This window comes from Sinocyclocheilus grahami, unplaced genomic scaffold, assembly GCF_001515645.1.
Source record: "Sinocyclocheilus grahami isolate Dianchi unplaced genomic scaffold, SAMN03320097.WGS_v1.1 scaffold244.1, whole genome shotgun sequence".
Taxonomy (NCBI): Eukaryota; Metazoa; Chordata; class Actinopteri; order Cypriniformes; family Cyprinidae; genus Sinocyclocheilus; species Sinocyclocheilus grahami.
The window spans coordinates 323,068-348,644 of record NW_015505423.1 but is presented as its reverse complement, the minus strand read 5'-3'; the positions used below and the strand labels follow the sequence as shown (position 1 = coordinate 348,644).

Here is a 25,577-nt window from a genome sequence, read left to right as displayed (position 1 = left end):
GATGAATTGGCCCCTGTTTCCAGGCTGTGTTGATCCATTTCTCCCACTGTCCTCTCTCAGCGTACATGTCAAGGGCAGCCACCACATCTACTCCAACCAACTGATTGAAAATAAAGGAAAGCTATTAGGACAAATTGAAATGTAAAACGATTAAAACTATTACTAATAACACAACAAATGTTAATAATATTAATAATATAAAAAACAACTATGACAATTATTATTATTAACAATTGTCTTTTATATGATCATTAATAATATATTTAAAAAATTTATAATAATTTATATTTTTTATTATTATTAATATATTTTATAATAATCAAATGCCGAGTGAAAAATAAAGGAAAACTAACATAACAAATTAGGATTTAAAATAATTCAAACTATTTCTAAAAATATAAAAAATATAAATTAATAGAAATTATTATTATATGAGTATAATTAAAAGTACAAAATATATTAATATTAATAATATAAAAAAAAACATGTTAATTATATTTATAAATATAATAAATGACCGTGACATTTAATAATAATAAGAAGAATGATTGAATTGAATACTGATAAAAATTAAGGAAAATAAAGGAAAACTATTAGGACAAATTAGCATTTAAAATAATACTACTAATTATTTAAAAAACTACTAATAATTCAAATGAAATTAATTGTATGAATAATTTGCTAATAAACTTTTTTTTTTTAAAATAATTATGTTAATCATAACAGTGACTGTAATTATTATTAGTATTATCATTAATAATAATAATAATAATAATAATAATGATAATAATAATAATAAGCCTTTAAAACAGCTTTTCATGGCCTACTGCCATAACGTACAGTCAAAAAAGATGAAAAACAAAAAAAACATGTTTCTTCTCATTCACACACAACATAATATATGATATCACATATTCTTGACTGGCTAAATTTTATTATGTAAGTGTACATTAAACTAGTTTCCTCCATAACATTCAGTCTTTCTTTTCAATAAAATGCCCTGACCTGCATCATTCCGTGATTGTAACCAAACTGCCAGTGAAGCATTGCAATGAGAGGCAAGCACTCACATCAATTTGGTGACTCATATCTGTTATTCTAAATTGAATAAATCCAATCGTCTCCATTTTTCTCTCCTCCCAACAATAACTAAAAAGAGTACCAGAGCGGAGGAGCTGCAGTCTGCGGTATTATGTTACGCTCATTTAATGCATTCTTTAACCTCAACTTGTATTGCTAGGAAATAGATTTATTTTATTTGAACAAACAGAATTCTGACAGCTAGTAGATCCCTAGACAGCTGCTCATCGAGTTCGATTAACAAGCATGTTCCCTTTTCGCTCACCCAAGGAGGTCTACAATACCTGGAGAAAGTTATCTGCTAGCATTCTCATTTAACTATGCTGAGTTGTGATGTCAGAAGCAGCAGGCGGGGAAAAAATAAGTCAATTTCATGCTTTTAGGAGTCCTCCAAAATAAAATCGGCCATTGGCAAAACATTACTACAATATAACGATATATTCAGCTTTATATTCAGCTTGCAGTTCATGAATAAATGTAAGTTATTAAAATAAAAAAAATATGAAAATATGAAATAAAAAATATATGTTTTTTGGTTTAATAAAAATAAATATAGCTCAGTTGTCTATTCTCAATAGTGTAGCAATGTTGCAATAATTTTTCATCTACATTTAATGCTAAGATTTTTGCCTCCATTATGATGTAGTTCCAGCATCTACCACCAGGCTAACTGGCCAAGGCTAAGCAGCCAAACCTTGACCCATCATTTGAAGTCCTCTCTGAAATATCTCTATTAATAAAATTGGAAAAAAAGACAAATTAATTTGATAAGGTGAACTTACAGAGTCAACTTTGCCTTGATTTTTCAGGTGCTCTTTGTAGCGTTTGTCCACATATTCCTCCAGCCTGTGAAGAGAGCAAATGTCACAAAACCTCAATAACGGCAAACTCTTATAGAGAGTGAAGTCACGATATTTTCAATAAGACATAAATATTTATTCTTTACCAGTCAATCTTTAAAGGGGTCATATGATGTTGCTAAAAATAACATTATTTTGTGTATTTGGTGTAATGAAATGTTTATGCGGTTTAAGGTAAAAAAAAACACATTATTTTCCACATACTGTACATTATTGTTTCTCCTCTATGCCCCACCTTTCTGAAACGCATCGATTTTTACAACCCTCATCGTTCTGAAAAGCAAAGTGTGCTCTGATTGGCCAGCTATCCAGTGCGTTGTGATTGGCCGAATACCTCAAGCGTGTGATGGAAATGTTACGCCCCTTACCATACTGTGATGCCGAGTCCCGGCGCGATGAGACAAAACCACTAAAACCCATTATAAACGAGGCATCTGTTGCATCCAGTGGGGACATAATTACGGATTATAATGACTTATACTGTATTTTTACGCATTGCGTTGCATCGCACCGCATAAACATAAAACCATGTCTGCATTTGTGATCGGAGAAATGACAAACAACAAGCGCTACTCTACACTGCTCAAAACTCGCGTTTGAATCATCAGTGGCAAATTCTTTAAATATGAAAATGTACTTACAGACAGTGAGTCAGAACAGTCGGCATTGTAGTCTATTCTCCCAGGATCAGGAAACAGTCCTCCATAAAATGTGCTGCACACATCTGAATATTTGGGTTGAACTGTTCTGGAACAGTGTTGTAAATACAACTTAACCACTGATTTCTAGTCATGTCTTATTTTGGAAGGCCAAACAAAGTATTTTCGCTTTCGCAACGAAACACACAGCGTCTTCACAACATGGCGGCGGCGATGGCAGCAACAATAAAGTTACGCCTTCTTTCTTTGCGTGAACATTTGGGCGGCCTTATGCAAATCTTCCCACATTGTGACATAGACATGTGGAGGCGTGTTTAAACGAGGCGTTTTAGGAGGGCGTGGACCAGTCTTAACTTTTATAAAGAATATCTCTTTGGGTTTGAGACTTTAGTCTTTGCAACTTTAAGGATCTTATCTATTCACGAACAGCTTGTAACACTCCAAAGAGAAAGGAAAACTTGAAATCAAATCATATGACCCCTTTAAGAATACACCTCATGCAGAACTGGAAAGCATTTAGACTTGAATCCTAAACCTATTTTTCTGGCCGTAAATAAAAGACAGTCAGAGACAAACTGCGAAGGCCATCTGCACCCCTTCGGCTTCGTGCTGTCATGCACTGCATTTGTTGCACTGAGTGATTTTTCTGACAGCGAGAGAGTGATTTCACTGCCTCCCTCTCACATTGTTGGCTGTAGCGTTGTTAGGGGCGACCAGTCTGCTAAGGGCTCACCTTGGATCGAGCTCCTTGGCCACTCTTTTAGCTTTGTTCCATTCTTCTCCCTCAATGAATGCGTCTATGGCATTCTTAATGAGGTCCAGGTTGAGGTAGAGCTCAGCAGCCTGAAAAAAAAAACCATTTTGTATCTCAATCGGTCCATGGCTCGAGGACGCACACATGGGCACACAAGCACACTGAAAGCACTATTTCCTCTTGGTGTGCCACTCTCAAAACACAATGCTTTGAAAGAATAAAAAGCTTGTATTTTGGGGGGATTTCTCAGTATTTGTGCACAGAATTGCATCTGTGAGGAAAATAAAAAACAAACGTCAAATGGAGAGTTTTATATACTGAATGTGATTCTATACCTGAAAAAAAAAAAAAAAAAACACAACATACCTCGCTGTACTTTCTGAGCTGAATCAGGCGTGGCCCGACGACCTGGCTGACTTCCACAGCCTTGTCATGGGATAAAAATTTAATGGCCAATTCTGCTGCCTGAAGGACATGAAAAGGTATAACTAAACCTTTGTAAAAACTGTAAATGCAACAACAAAAAATTAAGCACTTTAGGAGCATAAAAACATTTTCATGATCAGATATTTAATGTCAACAGAGTAGCTCTCTAATGGATGTACACAAACAAAAGTCGGGTTTGTAGTTAATCTAGGTCGAAAGATCACTGTCTTCTTTTTCACAATTTAGAATCTTCAACACAAGCATTTAAAAAAAAAGTCCTTTGTCTAATATACTGCAAACAGTATTCCATCTCTGCCGATTGGATGAAAATTGATTTTTGCAAGACCTTCAAGTGAAATAATAAATTTAAACACTCAACATACTCTGACTTCAATGGAAAAAAAGGATTAATCAGTAGAAATTTAAGAGATGCAGATGAAAATGCAATGTCTAGTCTTAAATTCACAGGGTAATGTGAACATATGTGAACCTCTGTCAAAGAGACATCTTTGTTAAAATAACCAAAACTTTATGATTATGCAAAAATAAATATAACTTAATCTATCATTTTAAAATATAATTGTATTGTCTAGGTTTCTAATAAAAATAATAACAATAAAATTATATAATAATATTCTCTCCTGATGTTTCCACCCCCATGCTTCACAGTAGGTATGGTGTTCTTTGGATGCAACTCAGCATTCTTTCTCCTCCAACCACGACAAGTTGAGTTTTTACCAAAAATTTCTATTTTGGTTTCATCTGACCATATGACATTCTCCCAATCCTTTTCTGGATCATCCAAATGCTCTCTAGCAAACTTCAGATGGGCCTGGACATGTACTGGCTTAAGCAGGGGGACACGTCTGGCACTGCAGGATTTGAGTCCCTGGCGGTGCAGTGTGTTACTGATGGTAGCCTTTGTTTCTTTGGTCCCAGCTCTCTGCAGGTCATTCACTAGTTCCCCCCATGTGGTTCTGGGATTTTTGCTGGATTTTTCTGGGTTCGGGGTGAGATCTTGCGTGGAGCCCAAGATCGAGGGAGATTATCAGTGGTCTTGTATGTCTTCCATTTTCTAATAATTGCTCCCACAGTTGATTTCTTCACACCAAGCTGCTTACCTATTGCAGATTCAGTCTTCCCAGCCTGGTGCAGGTCTACAATTTTGTTTCTGGTGTCCTGGCCTTGGCCATGGTGGAGTTTGGAGTGTGACTGTTTGAGGTTGTGGACAGGTGTCTTTTATACTGATAACGAGTTCAAACAGATGCCATTAATACAGGTAATGAGTGGAGGACAGAGGAGCCTCTTAAAGAAGAAGTTACAGGTCTGTGAGAGCCAGAAATCTTGCTTGTTTGTAGGTGACCAAATACTTATTTTACCGAGGAATTTACCAATTAATTCTTTAAAAATCCTACAATGTGATTTTCTGGATTTTTTTTCTCATTTTGTCTCTCATAGTTGAGGTATACCTATGATGAAAATTACAGGTCTCTCTCATCTTTTTAAGTGGGAGAACTTGCACAATTGGTGGCTGACTAAATACTTTTTTGCCCCACTGTATATATATATATATATAAAATGCAAAATTCCCGGTTGCATGGAATTTCTATTAAAATTGACTGGATTTTGCACGTGAAAGTTTGTCGAACTTAAATCATACTTGCTGACACACTGCTAAAATAATGAATTTAAACAGACTGAAAATTTTATAAAAAGAATTTACTAGGAAGTTAGTATGAAGTTAGAGGACATGGTGACTGCAGCCAGGTGGCTCTGAGTCTGGACTTTACCTTCATCCAACACTTCATCAGCAAGTCCATGTTAGATGAGTCCTTCACTTTCAGATAGCAGTCGATGGCTCTGGCATACTCGCCTGTCTGTTCCCACTCCTGAGCTTGCTCAACCATACCTTCCACACCCCTGTAAACACACACATATACAGTATGTTTATGTCTCATAGACTTGTAAGACATGTTTACCATTTCCTACTTTCCTTCCATATTACTATTGATGTCGACTCATAGGAAGAAAAACACTCACTGCTTTTACAGTAAGTACTATCGTTTTATTAGTGCTGGCTAAATAGTTTGCAGTTCATTTTTACTGTGAGAGTTTTGAATAAAGACTTGAAACCCTTGTTTATTAAAGGTCTTCAGACTTCTGTACTTCAAATCCTGAGATGACTTGGTGGTTAATGACCGTGAAAGCTACATGAAAAACCTCCAGCTTTAAAAAATCCAGTACCATGTTTGTGTGCTTCAGTGTTCAGAAATGATGGCTTAAAAACTGCAAAAAGTGAACTGAATTTCACAGCTGTGAAGGCAAGCTTCATACTGCTGTACGTAAGGACCAGCGCAATAGACTGAAGGGACACACATCCTACACCTCTGCCTTTGGAAAGAAAAAAACACCTTTGGGATCATAAAGTGACCAGCAGAGTCAATTTATAAGAACAACATGCCAAGAAAGTTCAGACTCTTAATTGAAAATAGGTTAATGATACAAGCCTATATTACTGCTGAGTGGGCCTTGAACTGACTACGCAAAATGTTTCTCCTTTTCTTCCCAGGGAAGACAGCGAAGAAGCCTTTGATGTTTTCCCACAAGTCATTAAAAATAGGAAAATTATCAGTGGAGACGGATTGTCTGCGCATTAATGAGCTGCTCATTATGGATTTAATTTAGGATAAAAAGCTGCCATGTTCTAATAAAGGAGGAAAGCCAAGCAACGTAAAGAGGATCCAAATGTAGTTCAGAGCTGCTAGTTTTTCTGCACAACCGCAGAGCCCTAGTTTCTGAAGAACAATAAACAAGGGAGGATTTTCTGATACAGCAAATGAGGCATATGAAAGTAAAAGCAGGAAAAAAAGAAACCGACAGTAGTGGAGTTAAAAGAGAGTTCTTTTACCAGTTGCCCTCGCTTTCATATTCCTTTTGAAGGATGCTCAGCTTGCTGGGCAAATAGTCTTTACAGATCCGCATTGCATCGGTCCACATGCCAGCATCCTGGATAAGAAAATATGGTTCTTCAAAGCCTGCAGAACTTAATATTCATAATTAGCTAATAATAAGAAATCTTACATTTGCTCATACAAAGCTTTTTTATAATATTCAAAACTAACAATTTATGAAAATATAAGTGTGATCAATTTTGTCATTTTAAAGTAATTTAAAGTAATTTTAAACATTTATTGCTGTTGGCTCTATTCCTGTCATGATTTTTATTTTTTATTTTTTCGTTTATAATGTAACATTCTAATTCAGTTCAATTAATTGTGTTTTTTCCAGTGATTGTGAACAATGAATTTAACTTTGGGAGGGTTTTAGAGTTTTACAACAAAAAAAAGGTCACTGAAATGAATTATAAAACGTCTCCTTTTATGTTTGACCTAAATCATATGGGATTCGGAACAACATGAGTGTGAGCAAATTACATTTTTGTGTGAACTGTTCTGTTTCTGTAAATCTTAAACTACAGAAAGTAGCTGCCCTGATTTTTCTTAAAAACGTTCATAAAGTTTCGATCTCTGTGCTATTTGGTGATGTTTACTACAGCATAGTTATCTTTAAAGGGCATCAAATCCATGATATTCTACAATGAAGAAGACTTGTTTTACTGTCTATGTACAGATTGTGTTTTAAGGATTGAGGACTCTTACTTTGTAGTATTTAATAGCTAATTCAGGCCTTTGGGCCCTGAGCAGGAAGGCCTCCGCTTTTTGGAATTCCTTCTGGTCAAAACAGAACTTGGCCTGGCTCACTAGAATGTCTGCCACACTTTCCGGATCATGAGCCTCTGCCACCCTCTGGGCATTACTCCAGTCCTTGTTATGGACGTGCCTGCAATAGAAATAGACACACTGTCACCCATATTTTAAAGATAATGTTTAGAAATTATATGATACAATATATATACAATGACCACATAATAAATCATGAAGTCAGCTGGATTAAAAATACTGAAACCATTATGCAAATCCAAATAATAATTGAACAAAGTGTAGAAAAATATTATTATTCCTTTTTTTCATCACTGCAAAGCTCAGTGAAGAGTATTTTTATGTCATGTCTTGTTTCCAGTGCAAAAATATATGAACATCCTCAAATCTAGATAAATTAACTTGCATGGGATAAAAGGTAATATTAGGATAGAAAAATAGGCTAAAATTTCCATAGGATAATGTTTTTTTGTTTTGTTTTTGTTTTCTTACTTCCTTTTTTTAAGCATGCAGTAAGCCTCAGAAATTTTTGTTATATTTATATTTAAAATAAAAATAAAAACTTTTTAGATAATTAACAATATGATTTCTTGGAGTCATGAGATCATCTTTAGCTGCCAGCATACCACTCCTCCATGAGATCTACAAATCAAACACTCTCAATACCTGTGCCACCTGCTTCCAGCTACTCATTGCTTGTAATGTGAGAAAGTGCAGAAAATCTATCAGTAATCTATGCACACAAAAATACTGAAGCGATGCAATCCCCCCTACAGAATGGTCTGTGTGTGTACTGGGGTAGGACAGTGTGATATAAAAGCTCACTCACATTAGCACAGCCTCCTTGGGCTTCCCGGCTCTGATGAACTCAGTCTCAGCCTCATTGAATTTGCCCTTAAAAGTAAAAAATTACAATCATGCTGTGCACCATGTGATCATTAATAACGAGAATAATAAACTCTGGGTCTGGGTATTAATAATAAGAATAAAAACTCTGTGCGGGCATGTCTTTGAGTAAGTGTAGAGTTTATGTCATCATAAAAAACTTTAATACAACAATATTTTCAAAATGTCATAGCTTTAGCATTCTGCAAGACTACTTTGATTACACATTTCGGCAGTCAGAGTGGGAAATTTAATAAAAAAAATTTTGCCCACTAGCTACAATGGCTGGTGATTGACATTTTTACCAACTAATTTTTGCCAATTTATTTATATTTGTTATTTTATAAAACTATATTGTTATATAAAACATTATTTTATTTATAATTATCATTTGTGTTTATGTTTATTATATGAATTGAAATAAACCTACAGAAAAAAATAACTTACAAAGCAATAAACATTCAATCTTCACACTAAAGTCTGCATTATAAAGACCAAATCTGACACGAAAAGTGAAAAGACCCCAGTATAATTTGCATTCACAGCCCCGACCTTGAAAGTGGACCATTTTAGTTGTCTTTGTCTACTTCACATTCACAGGCATTAACGGTGTAGAAAAAAAAAAAAAAAATTTCTCCCCAGTTAGTTATACCTGGTCCTCAAGGAACATGGCATTTTTGAGATGAATATCAGGAATCTTCGGTTTCATTGCGAGTCGGGCCAACTCAAATGCAAAGTCAAATGTGCTAAAAAAGACAAAGAGTGTTTCATTATATGGTAAATATTGGCCAGTTTGACTATATGCATTGGTTAATTGTTATCTGTATGCTCTAATTATACCTGAAAAGACTAGAAATTAAAGGACTGAAAACCACTATTAATTCCTAACACTGACTTAGCAGAGACTTACAAGTTATCAGCTGCAAAGTCAATGGCGGTTTCCAAAAAGCCAAACTTGTTGAGCAGTTTAACTGCCGCATCTCCTCCAAGACTTTTTGCCCACAGATAGGCCACTTGCTTATGGGCACTGGCTCCTCCATTGGTCTTCGCTATCTGTTGCAAAGACATGCAGAGGAACTATGAATGTTTAAAACTCTCTACATTATATCAACTCAAGTATTATACTGTATAAGGCCATGTAGTGTGCACACATACCCGATAAGCTTCCTCCCACATATCATTGACTCTGTACATGTTCACAGCGGCTTTCCAGTCTTGACCCTCTAGGTAATGATACTCCGCTTCCTGAAACCTGGATTCAGCCTCTAGCTCCTGTTACAAACACAGCACACAGCACTCAAGACCATGTGAAGGATCTACTGAGCAATAACAAGACAAAACTGCACCGAAAGAGACTTGGGTCAAATGTGTTTTGTAACTAAATGTGAATAGGAATAATAAAAGAATGGCCCAAATGTTCTCTTGAACCTTGGCCAGGTGAATGTGTGTTTCCTGCAGCAGGTCTTTGTGATGAACAGCGACTAAACGGATCATATCGTCATACATTTTGTTCTTCTTGTACATGGTGATGGCCAAGTCTGGTTCATCTACTGTGGTAAAAAGCCTAAAGACAGAGAGGTACATTTCAAATACTGTATGTGAAATGCAAAGTATGAATTCCAGTATGAAATGTGACTGAAATCTCAAACATGTTGACATTCTATTCAGAGTTAAACATTTTGTTTTCGTCTTTAAAAAATAAATGAATTTATTAATTATTATAAATTAACCCAGCCAAAAAGGTCAGAAAAACAACAGTGTGTGTATGTGTATGTTTTTACCGTTCGGCTTCTTTGTACTTCCCCTCTTTTTCTAACTCTTGTGCTCTGCTGATGTAGAGGGCAGACACATCCTCTTGTGACATGCACTTCACAGCAAGCTGTGTCGGAGACGGACAGAGAGAGAACAAGAGAGGGGGGAAAAATTATACATAATAATACAAATGTAAATTGCTGATGATTAGTAATAATTTAAATGTAAATTGTTCATGATTTGAATAAAGAAACAAAACAAAAAACAAGTTGCAGTTGTGTTCTCAGCTTCCATCCACCCAATTTATAATTACTACTGCACACTGATTTGTTAGCATGTTGCTATGCAATTGCTAGAGTGTTCTTGGTGGTTGCTTATTGGCCAAAGTCAAAAGAGGCCAACTCAAGTTATATATATATATATGTCTCCGTTCTCTCTTTCAATGTAAATCTACTGTATGGGATCTAAAGCATTTAATCATAAACAAAAATGCTGGCCCTAAAATATACAGCTATTATTAATGAATGTATAATTTATCAGTATCTTTGCAGAGAGGCATAATGTGACACTGACCTTATGAGCTTGCTCCCATCGCCCAGCCTGAGTGTACATATCTATAGCATCTTTAGTATGATCACCCTTAACAAACAGACGTTCTGCCACCTGTAGATCAGAGAAACAAGATTTGCCAACACAGATTCAAACAAGATCATATTTTTCAGGAATTTAAGTCCATTTGTTAATATTTGACAGATGGAATGTATGCTTTTTACCTCAAACTCCTGTACAGAAGCATAGTGCTGAGCTATTTTCAGGTAATATTTGGCGGCAGTCTTGTCCTCTTGTTGCTCCAGTATGTGCAATGCTTTCTTCCACTGGCGTGCTGCAATCGCTGCCTCTATGGCCTTGGTGGAACGTCTTTAACAGGGAGGAAATTACAGAGTTGGGTAAGGACAAATAAAATAGTGCCTGGCCATGTTTAAGGGCAGATAAACCCGATAATAAACCAGAATAGTCACAGCAAAATTATGGTGCGGCCATCTCTGGGAAATGTTTCAAAGGTGACAAAAACAAACAAATTGGAGAAGAAGGAACATTTGAAGTTTTATAAGGAATGAAAAGTATAACAAAATGAAATAAAAACATTACATTAAAACATTAAGTGTACACTAAACATCAAAAGTTTGGGGTCGGTAAGCTGTTTTTAATGCCTTTGAAAGAAGTCTCCAAAGCTTACAAAGGCTGCAGTTATTTGATCAAAAATATAAAAGCAGTAATATTGGTAAATATTACAATTTAAGATAAATATAAAATAATATATTTTAAAATGCAATTTATTTATGTGATGGTAAAGGTGAATTTTCAGCAGCCATAACTATAGCTATAACCAGTATTCAGTGTCACCTTCAGTGTGATCCTTCAGAAATCTAATATCTAATATGCTCATTTGGTGCTCAATAAACATTAATTATAATTATCAATGTTGAAAACAGTTGTGCTGTTGCTTATTTTTTTGTGGAAACTGTCATATATTTTCAGGACTATGTAACATAAATGTTCAAAAGAACATTAAAAAACAGCATTTATTTTGTAAAATCTTTTGTAACATAATAAATGTCTTTACTGTCACTTTTGAACAATTTAATGCATCCTTGCTGGACAAAATGAAACTTTTGATCAGTGGTGTATACGCACCATTAAAATTAAACAGAAGTAAAAATGAAATTGAAATTTTTTTATTTTTTTTTTCATTTTCTAACTAAAATTCCCCTGATCTCTAGAGGATTGTTACTTTAGAAACTCACCCAGCTTCTATGTAGTGGTTGATAGCGGCATCCATTTGTTTCTGCTGCACTAGGTAGTCACCCCACACTTCCTCCAGCTTTACAACTTCTGCAGGAAAGGCAACGCGAGCCAGATCCACCGCTGTGGAAGCACAATGCAATCAGCAGAGGTCAAAGAAGGCAATGAATCTATAGCTCTGATGCTTTGCATTACAACCACTGACTTATTGTTCCAACTGTAATGTAACACCCTATTCTGATTGTTCTTACCAGCTAGACTCACCTTTCTTAAAAGCATTTCCCTTGCGGTAGCACTCCAAGGCTCTTTGATTATTTCTTGTCCTTTCAAACAGGTCGCCTGCCTGTTGAGTTTAATTATTATGAATAATTATAGGTAAAACTATTTCCCTTCAAATCAGCAAAACAATTCCATGGCAGTGACTTGTGCGAGTGGTTCTGCAACTCATTTCAAAGTTATGAATGCATGGAACTTAACAGTTGCCATTATGTCAAGCCACATTTCCGTCACAGGTCAAACTCACCCTCTCATAAAACTCTCCTTTGATGAGTGCAGCAGTGATACGGCTGATGATGTCATGGCTTGATAAGAGCTCGTCTCTGCTCATGGCCAACCAAGCAGCTTTGGCAGGAAGTCCTGCTTTCAGGTAGAGGTTAACAGCACCAGTGAAGTCTCCTTCATTCTCCTTTACTTCACCAGCTTTCTCATTCTGATTGGTCTCCATTAGGTAAGAATAGTAGCTGTGTCTCAAATTGTCCAACTCTGGATGGCCCTTGAAGGGATAAACACATTTAACATGAGTAAAAAGCTGATCATAGACAGCTGCTAAATGCAGATAATATAAATTGCAACTAACCATATAATTCTGCATAGTTAAGATATAACATAAAAAGGCTTATCAACTTTTATAAGGGATGTGAAAATATTGTGGGAACATGGATAAATTGTGTGATATGCCTTCATCTTCAAAAAAACACAAACAAAACTACACAAGTTAAATGAAAATATGACAATGGAATCACTCAAAATGAAAATAAACATGGTTTGTGCTGTCTATAATATGTTTTGTGCTGAGAATTATTGACTGATGGCAGCATGAAACCATCAAAATTCAAGAGCCATTCAGAATCCAGACACATTTTGTACACTGTTGCAGTTCATGGTAATAATGCAATGTTACACAGTAATAAACTGCAATGATTGATTTTAAGGACATTTTGTTTACTTGTGTTCAACAAACAATTCTGGTTCCATGTTGGATCACTACTTGAGTTCCAATGTATCTGGGCAAAACCTGTTGAGAACCCATGTTTTAGGCTAAATTTAAAAAAAAGTGGACTTGAGGTTATGAATATTTATGATATTGTATGTAAAAACAGATATTACCTTTGCCTCTGCCACTGCAATACATTCATCCCACATGTGAAGCTCCTGGTACATTTCCATCACTTCATCCACTGCATTCTGCAGAGTTACAGCAATATTACTTGCAGCAATCGAGATATAACCATCTAAGCTCTGTTGCTCCTATGTATGAACTGTCCAATGCCATTTTTGAACTCAATTGGCAAATGGATAAAGAAAAGCAGTGGCAAATGCTTTTTTTCCCAAAATGAACTTTACAATCGATAATTATTATTTTACAATTATTTTTAATTATTAATTTAACTTAACATTTAATTTTTAATTAAATAATTAAATGAACAGTTTTAAAACAAGTTTACTAATTTAAAAAAGGGTTTTATTTATTTCTTTTGAGTTTAATAGTAGGTATCAGAAACTATTCTTTACCTGTTCCATGTAATACATCTCTGCAAGTTTAAAGTTCTTATCCAGCATGGCCAGTCGTGCTTTCACCTGGTAGTGGTCTGTACCATCACCACCCTACAGGAGAGGATATTAACAATGAACTGTAAAATACATAAGCACAAGTACAACAACAAAAACTGTACATTCTACAAGTGAACAGACATACTATTAGAGATGCTACAGAACAGTCTGTCCTTCAAAAAAATCGTGTGCACTACATACATATTCCTTTGAGACTGCATCTGCAATTTTGTTGGTCTCATTTAGGAATCTGGCTTTGGACACATCCCCAAGGGCTGCAAAACACCTGCGGAAAAACCCAACCATCAGCCATGTCTAAAATGTCTAAAACATTTCTAAAAATGTCTAACATGTCTAAAAGGGACAACAAGCAAGGGGGCAGCAGGAAGAGTATCCAGTCAATTCTTTAATTTGCATTCTCATTCACGGTCAGACCACTTTTTATCTGCATGCTTTATGCAGATAAGCCTATATATAACATACCAATCCTGCATTATTAAAGCCCTTCTATTTTAAATTTCAGCTTCAAACCCTCTTAAAAATGCTTATACAGTAAAAGGAAAACTCTAAACATTCTCACTGCCTCCTAAAGCGACTGGATGCCTTTTTAAGAGGACCTTTGGTGATTAGTGCTAAAGCGTTTATCCTCCCTCAGGTGAAGGGGTTTTGCTCTTTTGCACCAGATTACACACATTTTTCTTTAGGCAGAAAATGATCTGAGACACATTTCTGCATTTAAAATGTTACACGTAGAGCAGCTGTCCAGAATAGTAGCTTTCTTTAAGGTTCTTTTGACTAATGCTTCTAACATGCATTAAACATTCACTGCTATATGCAAAATGTAATTCTTTCCTTAAATGGAAATATTGCTGTCTTAAAGACAGTTTTGGGGTCTTTGCCTACAGAACAATTCAGAATATATTAAAGCATCATACATTTTTAGTTTTATTCCTTGAGGTCAATTTATAATGCAATTCAGTTTATATACTGTATATATAAATATATTTTTATACAAAATATACAAAAACAGTTTTATGTGACCACCCTTTCTCTGACAGCATCCATTCACTGCAGAGGATCCATTGGTGAGCAAGTGATGTAATGCAAAATTTTTCCAAATCTCTTCTCAATGAACAAACTTGTCTACACCTTGGATGGCCTGAGGGTGAGTAAATTTTCATTTTTGGGTGAACTATTCCTTTAAGATTTCTATGGAAATGGCATTTTCACCTGTGAAAAGAGTCAAATGTGTCAAATATGTTTTTTAACTGCCCCAATAACAGCCAGAATTACATTTTGAACACATTGGTGACATTTACATATAGGTTTGAATGTGTTAATATATCAATTATATCAGTCAATTCTTTTTGAACTTCTTGGGCAAGATATTTTTAGGACAGTGTGCCTACAGTAAATACTTTCATTTCAAAGGATCAAGGAATATTACATATTTATAATATGACCCCTTTAAGAATGTATTGTTACTTTGCTGATTCTGTGTTTATATTTAATTGTTTAGTTCTTCTGTAGTGCCAATTATATACCTATTAAGAGCAAATTAAAAAAATAAATAAAAGGCGCAAAAATAAATGCAGCAATGCTATTAATAGATTGAAAGAATCGTTAAGAAAGACAGTAAGATTATTGTGTTTACGCAATCATGTGAAAGGTGTTTTTCTATTGCCAGTACAAGGGCTGTAAGTAAATATTTATTTGCACACATCTGCCAGTATCTGTGCTGTCTTTGAGTGTTGGTAAACAATACACAGAACATTCTTCCATGGGTTTGTTAAGGTGGCCCAACAAAAATGAAATTATTTATTTAATGTTTAATTTATTTGAATTTAGCACTTCAAATATCATAATCAAATGTACTGCAAATCTTTGCTGCGTACTATGCTGCTTCTTTAACACATTTAATGTCATGTAAGAAATTAGTTGCCTATAATTGCAAGTATCCAAATATTGAATGAGATGACCCTATGTCACTTTTGCAATTGTCCCACTTGTAGCTTAGGACGACTGCCCTTTGTAAAGTTCGATAGAGGAAGTTAAATAAAAACAATTATGCTGAAATGATTTGTAAAGGAATTCAAAGAAACTACAAGATTTTTTAAATTCAGTTATACTGGTTCCTAGTTGTCAAGGTTAGACACTTGATCTGGATGGCTATGCTGAAGTCATTGCAGCAGTAGCTGAGTCATAGAGGTGGGTGGACTGTCTTGCTTGTCTAACCTCTCAGCAATGTGGAGCTGTTGTGCCTCTAGGGAGAGTTTACTCAGAGTTTTCCACATGGCCTCTGTCTCTGCCGACATCTCCAGGGTCTCTAGGAATGCTGTAGCTCTGCGCACACACACACACATACACACAAGTTCAGCTATAAATAAGGATACTTACATAATTTAAAGGGATAGTTTACCTAAAAATGAAAATTCTGTCATCCTTTACTAACCCTCATCATGCTTCAACATCATGTCGTTTCAACCCTGCATGACTTTCTTTGTTTTGCAGAACATAAATGTTGGTAACCAAACTGTTCTGGTTGCCACTGACTTTTATTGTATGAGCAAAAAAAATAAAAAAAACTCTAATTTCTCAAACTATCTTCTTCTTATGTTCCATGAGAATGACACAATTTTCATTTCTGGGTGAATTATGCCATTTTAAGCAGCACAAGTTTACAAAACTAAGCATAATTGAGGTCTAATCCATGTTTATTGCAGGTGGCTGTGGTGGGGTTTTTTTTTACCTGTAATAGTCACCATCATCAATGGCTGTGCCAAATTCAATCAGCCCTTCATCCAGAGTGTAGGAGACAGAGTTAACCCCTTCAGTCACAATGACTTCAGTTTTGCCATTGGATCTCTCCAGATCTACAATGTCGCCCTGTCGCAATGATTAAACACACTGGACTCAAACAAGAAACTGAAACAATAAGGAGCAAATAGGGTGAACATGGATGGGACTTCTTACCAACCTAAAAATTTTGAACGGCTATGTATAGCAAAGCATTTTCTTCATTTTAAACAGCTTAGCTGTCTGGATCACAGTGGTAGTGCGATTCTTTGCAATTGTTCGCGTATTTAACCAATTTGAATAGTTATTTTAGTGAATCAGGTGCTTAAACAACATGGACAAGCCACGTAAATAAAATCACTATTAACTTCAGCTCACCTTGAGGGAAAACATTGTGACCCTCTCCGGGCTGTCTATGGTGTACCAAACGCACAGGTTTCCTCTGTTCTGGGCCACAACTACATCACTACCCGGTACCCACTGAACATAAGTACAGAAACTCAGCATGGTGTTCTTCATGCTACTCGCAATGTCATACAGGTGGAGCTGAATGTGGAGAAAGAGACAGAAGTGACAAGTCATTCTGATTTTATTAGTGATATTAGAGCTTAAATAACGACGTTCGACACTTACCCTGAGTTTCTTGTCCCTAAAAAGCAGTTTACGCCCCGTTTCATTCAGTTCCAGCCAGTCTATCTTGGAGTCATGGCTTATAGTGCCCAGATTATACCCACCCACCAGGTCCACTGAGAAAAACAGGAAGAGAAAAGGATTATGTGAGATGAATGCACCAAATACCAGATGCAGATTATTTTCTGTTGAGCAGAAATGAAGCATTCTAGTTGAAACTTTTAAACAGTATGAGGCTTTTAGACAATGTTTTTTAAAGAACAGATGAAGTATTTTCCATCCAAAAAAAGAGTTCTATAATAAACAGAATGATAAACATTTGGAGATGGCTGCCATGAACGTCACCGTACACACTTGTACACAAAGACATGCAGCAAAAACGGAGGCACTGCTGTTCATACAGACCCCGAACATCCGTGCCCCAACAAAAACAAATCAATGAGTCTTTCATGAATCACGTTCTGTGACGTTTCCCTGCTTTTCTGGCTCTTTGTTCACAAATAACCATTCTGATGGGAAGCATCACTTACGGAGGAGGGCAAGGGGGGACAGAAGGAGAGGAAAAACACTTTCCAATTTGCACTTTCTGAACAGGTTTTAAGCACATGTTTCAGTGAGGGGGAAAAGCACTCTGCTGTCTGTCAGAGGAAAATAAATTGGATGAAAGTTGTTTCTCATTTTCACCACCTGAAGAAGAAACAAGGCAAGTAGGACAGAGGGAGCATGCCAGGACTTAATTAACACAGGAAGTGGTCAGAACCGTGGCAGATGGCTGGCGGTAGCCGGTGAAGGAGAGGGCCATGACGATGACACAGCAGGGTCACCATCTAATTGAAAGGTAACATCTGAACCTACTCAACGTCAACACACCTTTCTACTGTCCCTCAAATGATCCTCTCTCTGTGGAATCAAATAACGTGTCATATGGAGAAGGTGTCCCATTTAGAGCGGAAACAGACAATTATGTAATTCATTCCACCGATGACGTTGTTTCATTAAGCTGTTGATGACAACAGACTGAGATTCCTTTATGAGCTACTGTGACTATAATTCACATTTTTGCATTCGCTCAATAGGCTAAATGTCTAAATTAATCTTAAATCACATGGGACATGCAAAACTGAGCTATCAGAGCAGGAAGACATGTGATTAGCTTTAAAATAAAATGATGTCATCCCTAATTACCACCTGAAAAGCACAATAAAAAGAAATTTGAATTGGATACAATTTGGTCACTCAAAATCTTAAAACATTCTAAAGTTATTTGACTGTATTCTGTATTATAATTATTTCATTTTGGTAAATAATTAAGAGATCATATCCCTGTTGGAAGTACTGGGCAATAACTCACCAATGGCAATAGTTTTGATGTCAATGAGGTAAGCCAACTTTTTGTTGTCCTCCACTCCCTTCTGCCTTCTCTCATTCAGACGCACACTGCAAACACAAACACACAAACCGAGGAATAAACACTTCCTGTGGGTGCTGAGGGACCTGTCAGTGCTCCATCAAGAGGAACCAAGCACTGCATTCTGACAGCACCTGACAGGCTTTATACATGAATGCTGATTTGTGATGACTAGGTCTGCTCACTAAGAGCCAGCTGTATGTATCAACAGCAATAGAAGTTTTCAGAGCAGAATGACAGTACCAGGACTAACATGAAATCGAATGTTAATTACGCCATCTAGCGGTCAGTATTAGACATGACTTTTGTGGGTAATGTACCTTTGCCTGTTATCTGTACAAAAATATTGTTCACTATAAAATTATGTGATGCATTAAGTGTTGCAACATATAAAAACAGGACGAGCCCTAATTGTATCTATATTTGTAAATTATTATTAAATGTAATTATTAGTAAATTAAATATATCAAATTCTAAATCCTATATACATTATTATATTACAATTTTTTTGTATAATATTTAATATTATAGAATTTCTTGCTTGTTTGAAGTTTTGGAACCTCCATGCTTGAGTAATTTCTTTTCCAACATATCATTTATAACATTATATAAGAAAAGTCATTACAAGGCAAAGAAGGATTATAAAAAGCAAAAGTAGTAAAAAAGTAAATCATTTTGCTTTTATCTTGGCTTTTGCGTTCCAAAGTGTTTCCAAAATAGCAGACCTGATAAGGTGTGGGTTCATAAACTCTGTCCGAACAGATCCCAGGATTTCATTGCTTCCATATTCCACCAGCGCCAGCTCTCCAGCATTGAAAATCATGCACACCTACCCAGAAATACAGCAATTTACAATTAGACAGTAAGGACTTTAATTATATCAGCTAGGGCTGCATGATTCATTAAACCCAGTTGTTTTCCCTTTGACACCATTCTCATAAACGACTGAGGCATCTTAATAACACACAATAATACAATATAAAAACAATGTACCGTTTCATTTTCAAAGAAAAACTTTTCATTTCCCCCGGACCCCTGCCACGCCACCTGTAATGGGAGAGTGATGTTGTTTATTGAAGTACAACACAGTCATCAACTTTTGCTTTCCACTACATTACACAGAAAGAAGCAGAGGCAGAGAGACACCGCAGCCAAGGCCCTTCACCATTATCCTGTTTGTCACACTGAACTTTCTTCAAACTCCCATAAGAGCACTTTGGAAACTCAATTAAACATGGATTAACACAGTGAACCATGACAGCCCTTGAACTTTTAATTAGACATTTTAAACCTTGGTCCACCCGATGGAGGCATTGACTCTGTTATAATATGAGAAAACTGGTCCAGAAACATTAAATACAGACTGTTTTATCTAAACAGAGACTTTAATACAGACTGAATGTAAAAAAAAATTCTAACAGAACTATATAGAAGAAATAAAGCAACTGTAAATAATCAAACAAGTTCAAACTAGACATCCTACCTCACTTAGTTTGTTGAACACCAGGTCACCCAGCAGCAGTGTGTCAGAGGTGTGAGCCACAAGATATCGATCCTTCCCCATGACTTTCACCTCATCTATCTCATAACCATACTGAGATTTCAGCACTACTCGAGTGCCAGTGGACAAATTCTTCACAATAACCTGAGAGGGTTTAAGAAACAAAGTTTCAGAACATCCAGTTTGTAGGCTGTAAACAAGATTAAAAATAAGAGTCACTACTGAAATGACCAGAAATGTGCATTTTAAATATCTACAAGTATTGCTCACTTGACTTAGTCCTACGTATGTCATCTCAAATTTGTTCTTGTAAATACTCCTCCGAAGACAGCAGTCAAACAACTCGACTCCTCCACACAGTGTGCCCTGCAATTTAGAGATGTATTTACACATCATCTCCACAGCCCCTCAACTGTCCCAAGTGGCAAAGCAGCACCTCAACATCATTGAGCCACTGTTTCTTTTGTTTTTGTTATCCCGCTCATTTCTTACCAAATTATAACCATCTTGGAGACAGAACTGTATATGCGGGATTCAGTATATTTGCAGGATTGGTGTGCACAGGTTTCAGTACATTAACAGAATTAAGGTGTTCTGAAAATCTCTGAAGTTCTGAAATCTTTCTAAAATTGGCCACCCAGACTGACCACAGAAAGCCGAGAGCCGTCTTTCTTCCAGGACAGAGCTGTGATGGTGTACAGGTTTGGAATCTCTTTGGGAGAAGCTTCATCCCAGACACCTTTTCGAGGACTCCAATTGAAAACACGCAACCTAACGAAAAAAAATTTAGCATAAGATATATATCATGACATTGGCAAAACATTTTTGTTTTCTATTTAGTGTGTTGAAACAACTCTCTCACCTGTCATAGCTTCCTACGACTATGGACTGGCCACTGGGGCTACATGCTGCCACAGTGAATTCCTTTTCGGAGCGATCTCTGCTGTAGTCAAATGTCTGAAGCACGTGGCCCTCCTTTCCATAGGCCACAATCTTCTTATCGCATCCAGCCACAATTATGCTGTTGGTGCCCCATGCCAGGGCGTATGGTGGGCATGCATGAGTTAACAGTTTGCCCTTTCAACAATCAGAGCAAATATATATTAAATAATCAGTCTTTTAAGCATGTGAAGATATAAAATGTGAATTATATTTTATGGCATAAATACAACTAAATATAATAAAGCAGCTCTTTACCTGAGATTCCCCAGATCCTTCATCATCAACGAAGTAGCGAACAACCGTTCCATCTGCATGACCCGAGAGGATTCCCTTCCCTGAGACACTGGGAAAGTGGACCAAGGGAGATAAACAGTCTTATGCTCAAATTACTAAAACTTAAATAAAAATCAATTCAAGCTATATAAAAAATATAAAAATAATACAAATGTACTGTAGAAATCTAAAAAAAGTAAAAATAAAAATGATAAAAGCATATAATACAATTACTAAACTTTAAACTAAAATTAAAACAAAAAATATAAAAATAAAATCGAATTCACAATATGAATAAATCCTGTAATAATATATAAAAAATGCTTAAATAACACAGTAAGCAAACCAGAAAAGGGTGCTTGGACAAAGAAGCAAGAATCATAGCGTCAGGATTTTAAATACATACTTTGTCGTTAGTGAGACAACGTAAGAGTCTGTTCCATAAATTGTGGAGGACTTGCTTGTTTTTGTATTGGCTTGACGAATCTGCATTTGACATAAAAACAAAAAAATGAATATTTACAAAATAGGAAATTCAGCTTAAGGTGCAAAGCATACTTACTTTCCCCTCTGCTAGTCCAAATATTATTGCATGCTCCGATGTCCAAACCAGACATGTTACAGCACTCTAGAGAATAAAAACTGTTAACGCACAAAATATATGGCAATGCTGCCTAATGATGCATTTTATTTATCATAAAAATACTTACTGTTTGAATGAATTTGTTGCAAATAACCTTTTTATCTCCCCTGGTACAGAAAACATCATTAGAAATGTAAAATAATACAATTTTGGTTATGTATCGCTTAGCTTTTCACCTCAAAATACAACTAGCAGTATGTTAAATATGATAAACTTTTTACTCAGTTCTAAATTGTACACATTTATTTTGTTATATGCAAAGTATCATACAGTGCATGCATATGGACGCATATTACACAAAAATCAACACTTAACACACACTATATAAAATATAGTTTATTTTATGCGCTAATACATTTATCCCAGTCCTTTATAAAAGCCTATGTTTTATGGATCACAGCAGATTTTGATATTTGAAAAAGCTGAAGACTCAGCCTTAATTAAGTTTTACTAGTAGCGTTCTGAAGTACTTACCACTCCTCTCCAATTTTGTAAACAAATATGATGTTGTCTGTTTGAGCCACTGCTATCTTGGTTGAATCAGGAGAAAATGCCATGGACTTGACCACATAGGTTTTCTTTCCATACTGCAACAAATGACAAAGTCATAGCTTCATACTGGAATATCTTTTCCTGAAGTACTAAGAAATTACATTTAGCATTGGCAGAATACAACATATATTTTGAATATTTAATATTCAGTTCAATAATTTACTGATAACTTACTTTGGGGTCTGCAGGCTTTGTAGTAAATCTGTCTTTTTTCTCTCCCTGCTCATCATACAATATAACCACTCTATCAATAGTGCACACTGCAAACTTTGCATTGTTAGGAGCCCAAGCCATACAGGTGACTTTCGCAGCTCCATCCTAAAGAAAAGACATTACAGATACAGACAACACCGTGTTCAATGCAGAGTCGCTTGCTGAGATTTAAATAACATTTTGGAATGTGATTTCTACTGTTTCTTTGCACAACCTAAAGGCATAAGCCGAAATCTGGCAGGATACATAAGCATCCTAGTGTTGCTAAGCTAAGAAGCGTTATCATGCCTACATATAGCGGACTGCAAAGAGCTAACGTTAGTTAGCTAACGTCAGCGTCGCTAAATTATAACGTGGTAAATATATTTACCTGAGGAGTTAGAAGAGTCTTCAGATACTTTAGCTGCATGCTTCACTTTTATAAAAGATTCGGCGGAGTTAACTTATACGGACGTATTTCTTGATATAGCCATGTTGTCAGGCTGCAGACATTTTAGTAAACATAGCTTTCTCCCTGGTTACCGTCGCCAAGGAAGGAACGTATGACGTGGATACGTAGAACGACACGAGACGTGTTTGAACAAAGACTTTCAAAAAATATATTTTTTCAAAAATGTATTTTTTTAAATAAAAAAAAATACTGTATGATGATAGTGTCTAATGATATATTGCGATAAATAAAATAAAAAAATTTTTGGAGATGCCGGGGATTGAACCCGGGGCCTCATACATGCAAAGCATGCGCTCTACCACTGAGCTACATCCCCTTCCTGGTTCAAGTGCTTATTAGATGAGTATTTAAAATCCGAACCAACAGGGTTTGTGGAAACTGCTAAAGATTCTTTGAATACAACATTTATTTGAAATCTAAGTTGGAAAGATCTAGGTTGTAAAGATACTTTTGACTTTTGACCCAGCCCCCCCCCAAAAAAATCTTACCCCAACTATTTTTTTAATGCTTAGCATTAACTTCTAATTTCTACTGTTTCTTTGCACAACCTAAAGGCATAAGCCGAAATCTGGCAGGATACATAAGCATCCTAGTGTTGCTAAGCTAAGAAGCGTTATCATGCCTACATATAGCGGACTGCAAAGAGCTAACGTTAGTTAGCTAACGTCAGCGTCGCTAAATTATAACGTGGTAAATATATTTACCTGAGGAGTTAGAAGAGTCTTCAGATACTTTAGCTGCATGCTTCACTTTTATAAAAGATTCGGCGGAGTTAACTTATACGGACGTATTTCTTGATATAGCCATGTTGTCAGGCTGCAGACATTTTAGTAAACATAGCTTTCTCCCTGGTTACCGTCGCCAAGGAAGGAACGTATGACGTGGATACGTAGAACGACACGAGACGTGTTTGAACAAAGACTTTCAAAAAATATATTTTTTCAAAAATGTATTTTTTTAAATAAAAAAAAATACTGTATGATGATAGTGTCTAATGATATATTGCGATAAATAAAATAAAAAAATTTTTGGAGATGCCGGGGATTGAACCCGGGGCCTCATACATGCAAAGCATGCGCTCTACCACTGAGCTACATCCCCTTCCTGGTTCAAGTGCTTATTAGATGAGTATTTAAAATCCGAACCAACAGGGTTTGTGGAAACTGCTAAAGATTCTTTGAATATATACAATACAATACAATACAACATTTATTTGAAATCTAAGTTGGAAAGATCTAGGTTGTAAAGATACTTTTGACTTTTGACCCAGCCCCCCCCCCAAAAAAATCTTACCCCAACTATTTTTTTAATGCTTAGCATTAACTTCTAGGTTTAATAAGGTATTGGTACCTCCAGGATGTGAAGTCATGAGCAGCAGCCCTGGCAGGAACAACTGAGAAACTGACCAGTGTTGCCAACTTAGCAATTTTGTTGCTAAATTTAGCAACTTTTCAGACTACCCTAGCAACTTTTTCTTCCAAAAGCACCTAGCAACAAATTGAGCAATTTTAAACATTTATTTGGGCAACTTTTAGCAACTTTTGAGAAGGACTCAGACAATAAAAAGGCACACATTGTCCATCCAAATTACACAAAAAGAGGAAACCACAGATGCCTAGCAGTACACGCATCACGAGAATTGAGTTAGCTGCTATTTGCAATTGTTCAATTTAATAATTGAATAATTTGATAAATGAATAATTGTTCATTTATGATACACTTTGTTAGTAGCTTGTACCTGCGATTGTTGATCAGTTAGTACACTGTAAGAAAAATGGAAAATCATCCTTTGTAACCCTGTAACCTGAAAACACAATGCGTAATTTAAAATACAGGTTAAAAAAAAACATTATGGAAAATTATTTCATATTAACATTAGATTGTGCCTTATTTTTTACAGACTTTTCTTAGAGTGTAGCATACTAACCTACTGCTGATACACTGCTTAAAGCATAATTGTTGAGAATATGTAGTTTACTAGCTATTAAAAAAAAACTTAAATTGTAATTTAAAAAGGTGTACGTTTTCAAAAACTCAAAAACAAATCTAAATTAACATCTAAAATATATTTTTTGCTGAGATTTGATGTAACAATTTTGCGTCGTGATTACGCAATGACGTCATTGAGCAACTTTCAGCAACAAATCGACCTTCCTTTAGCAACTTTCTCTGAAAATTAGTTGGCAACACTGGAACTGACTGAACGCGTGACAGACGATGAGGATATTGAAAGGCAATGCCGTATGATGTGCAGGCGAATATACTTTTACATAAATTTAGTTTCTGTTCAGATGAGGTGAAGGTGTCACTTTTTAAAGCAAGGGGAGGTCAATTAGTACAAACCCGATTCCAAAAAAGTTGGGACACTGTACAAATTGTGAATAAAAACAGAATGCAATG

General features: G+C 35.9%; 1 protein-coding gene and 2 non-coding genes across 3 annotated transcripts in view; all 3 read right to left on the bottom strand.

The window, feature by feature from the left end:
- The window catches only part of LOC107598063 (intraflagellar transport protein 172 homolog), a 28,845-nt gene extending 5,610 nt beyond the window's left edge, over nt 1–23,235 (bottom strand). The window contains exons 1-39 of the mRNA XM_016289310.1: nt 23,097–23,235; nt 22,688–22,831; nt 22,436–22,548; nt 22,029–22,068; nt 21,881–21,946; nt 21,725–21,804; nt 21,301–21,388; nt 20,966–21,180; nt 20,751–20,874; nt 20,374–20,469; nt 20,086–20,247; nt 19,596–19,649; nt 19,328–19,431; nt 18,546–18,631; nt 17,198–17,310; nt 16,943–17,110; nt 16,518–16,654; nt 16,004–16,111; nt 13,970–14,054; nt 13,730–13,822; nt 13,325–13,402; nt 12,462–12,710; nt 12,203–12,281; nt 11,941–12,061; nt 10,909–11,053; nt 10,709–10,798; nt 10,165–10,262; nt 9,812–9,947; nt 9,539–9,655; nt 9,294–9,436; nt 9,036–9,129; nt 8,328–8,392; nt 7,439–7,619; nt 6,688–6,785; nt 5,570–5,699; nt 3,720–3,818; nt 3,333–3,442; nt 1,863–1,926; nt 14–100 (exon numbers count right to left, since the gene is read on the bottom strand). Coding sequence (XP_016144796.1) covers nt 14–100; nt 1,863–1,926; nt 3,333–3,442; nt 3,720–3,818; nt 5,570–5,699; nt 6,688–6,785; nt 7,439–7,619; nt 8,328–8,392; nt 9,036–9,129; nt 9,294–9,436; nt 9,539–9,655; nt 9,812–9,947; nt 10,165–10,262; nt 10,709–10,798; nt 10,909–11,053; nt 11,941–12,061; nt 12,203–12,281; nt 12,462–12,710; nt 13,325–13,402; nt 13,730–13,822; nt 13,970–14,054; nt 16,004–16,111; nt 16,518–16,654; nt 16,943–17,110; nt 17,198–17,310; nt 18,546–18,631; nt 19,328–19,431; nt 19,596–19,649; nt 20,086–20,247; nt 20,374–20,469; nt 20,751–20,874; nt 20,966–21,180; nt 21,301–21,388; nt 21,725–21,804; nt 21,881–21,946; nt 22,029–22,068; nt 22,436–22,548; nt 22,688–22,831; nt 23,097–23,135 — 4,299 coding nt within the window. The 5' untranslated portion in view covers nt 23,136–23,235. The remainder of the gene's footprint in view (nt 1–13; nt 101–1,862; nt 1,927–3,332; nt 3,443–3,719; nt 3,819–5,569; nt 5,700–6,687; nt 6,786–7,438; nt 7,620–8,327; nt 8,393–9,035; nt 9,130–9,293; nt 9,437–9,538; nt 9,656–9,811; nt 9,948–10,164; nt 10,263–10,708; nt 10,799–10,908; nt 11,054–11,940; nt 12,062–12,202; nt 12,282–12,461; nt 12,711–13,324; nt 13,403–13,729; nt 13,823–13,969; nt 14,055–16,003; nt 16,112–16,517; nt 16,655–16,942; nt 17,111–17,197; nt 17,311–18,545; nt 18,632–19,327; nt 19,432–19,595; nt 19,650–20,085; nt 20,248–20,373; nt 20,470–20,750; nt 20,875–20,965; nt 21,181–21,300; nt 21,389–21,724; nt 21,805–21,880; nt 21,947–22,028; nt 22,069–22,435; nt 22,549–22,687; nt 22,832–23,096) is intronic.
- A 186-nt stretch (nt 23,236–23,421) lies between these two features.
- On the bottom strand, nt 23,422–23,493 carry trnaa-ugc (transfer RNA alanine (anticodon UGC)). The gene has a single exon. It is a non-coding gene; the product is annotated as a tRNA-Ala (tRNA).
- Nucleotides 23,494–24,206: 713 nt separating this feature from the next.
- Nucleotides 24,207–24,278, bottom strand: trnaa-ugc (transfer RNA alanine (anticodon UGC)). The gene has a single exon. It is a non-coding gene; the product is annotated as a tRNA-Ala (tRNA).
- Nucleotides 24,279–25,577: the final 1,299 nt, after the last annotated feature.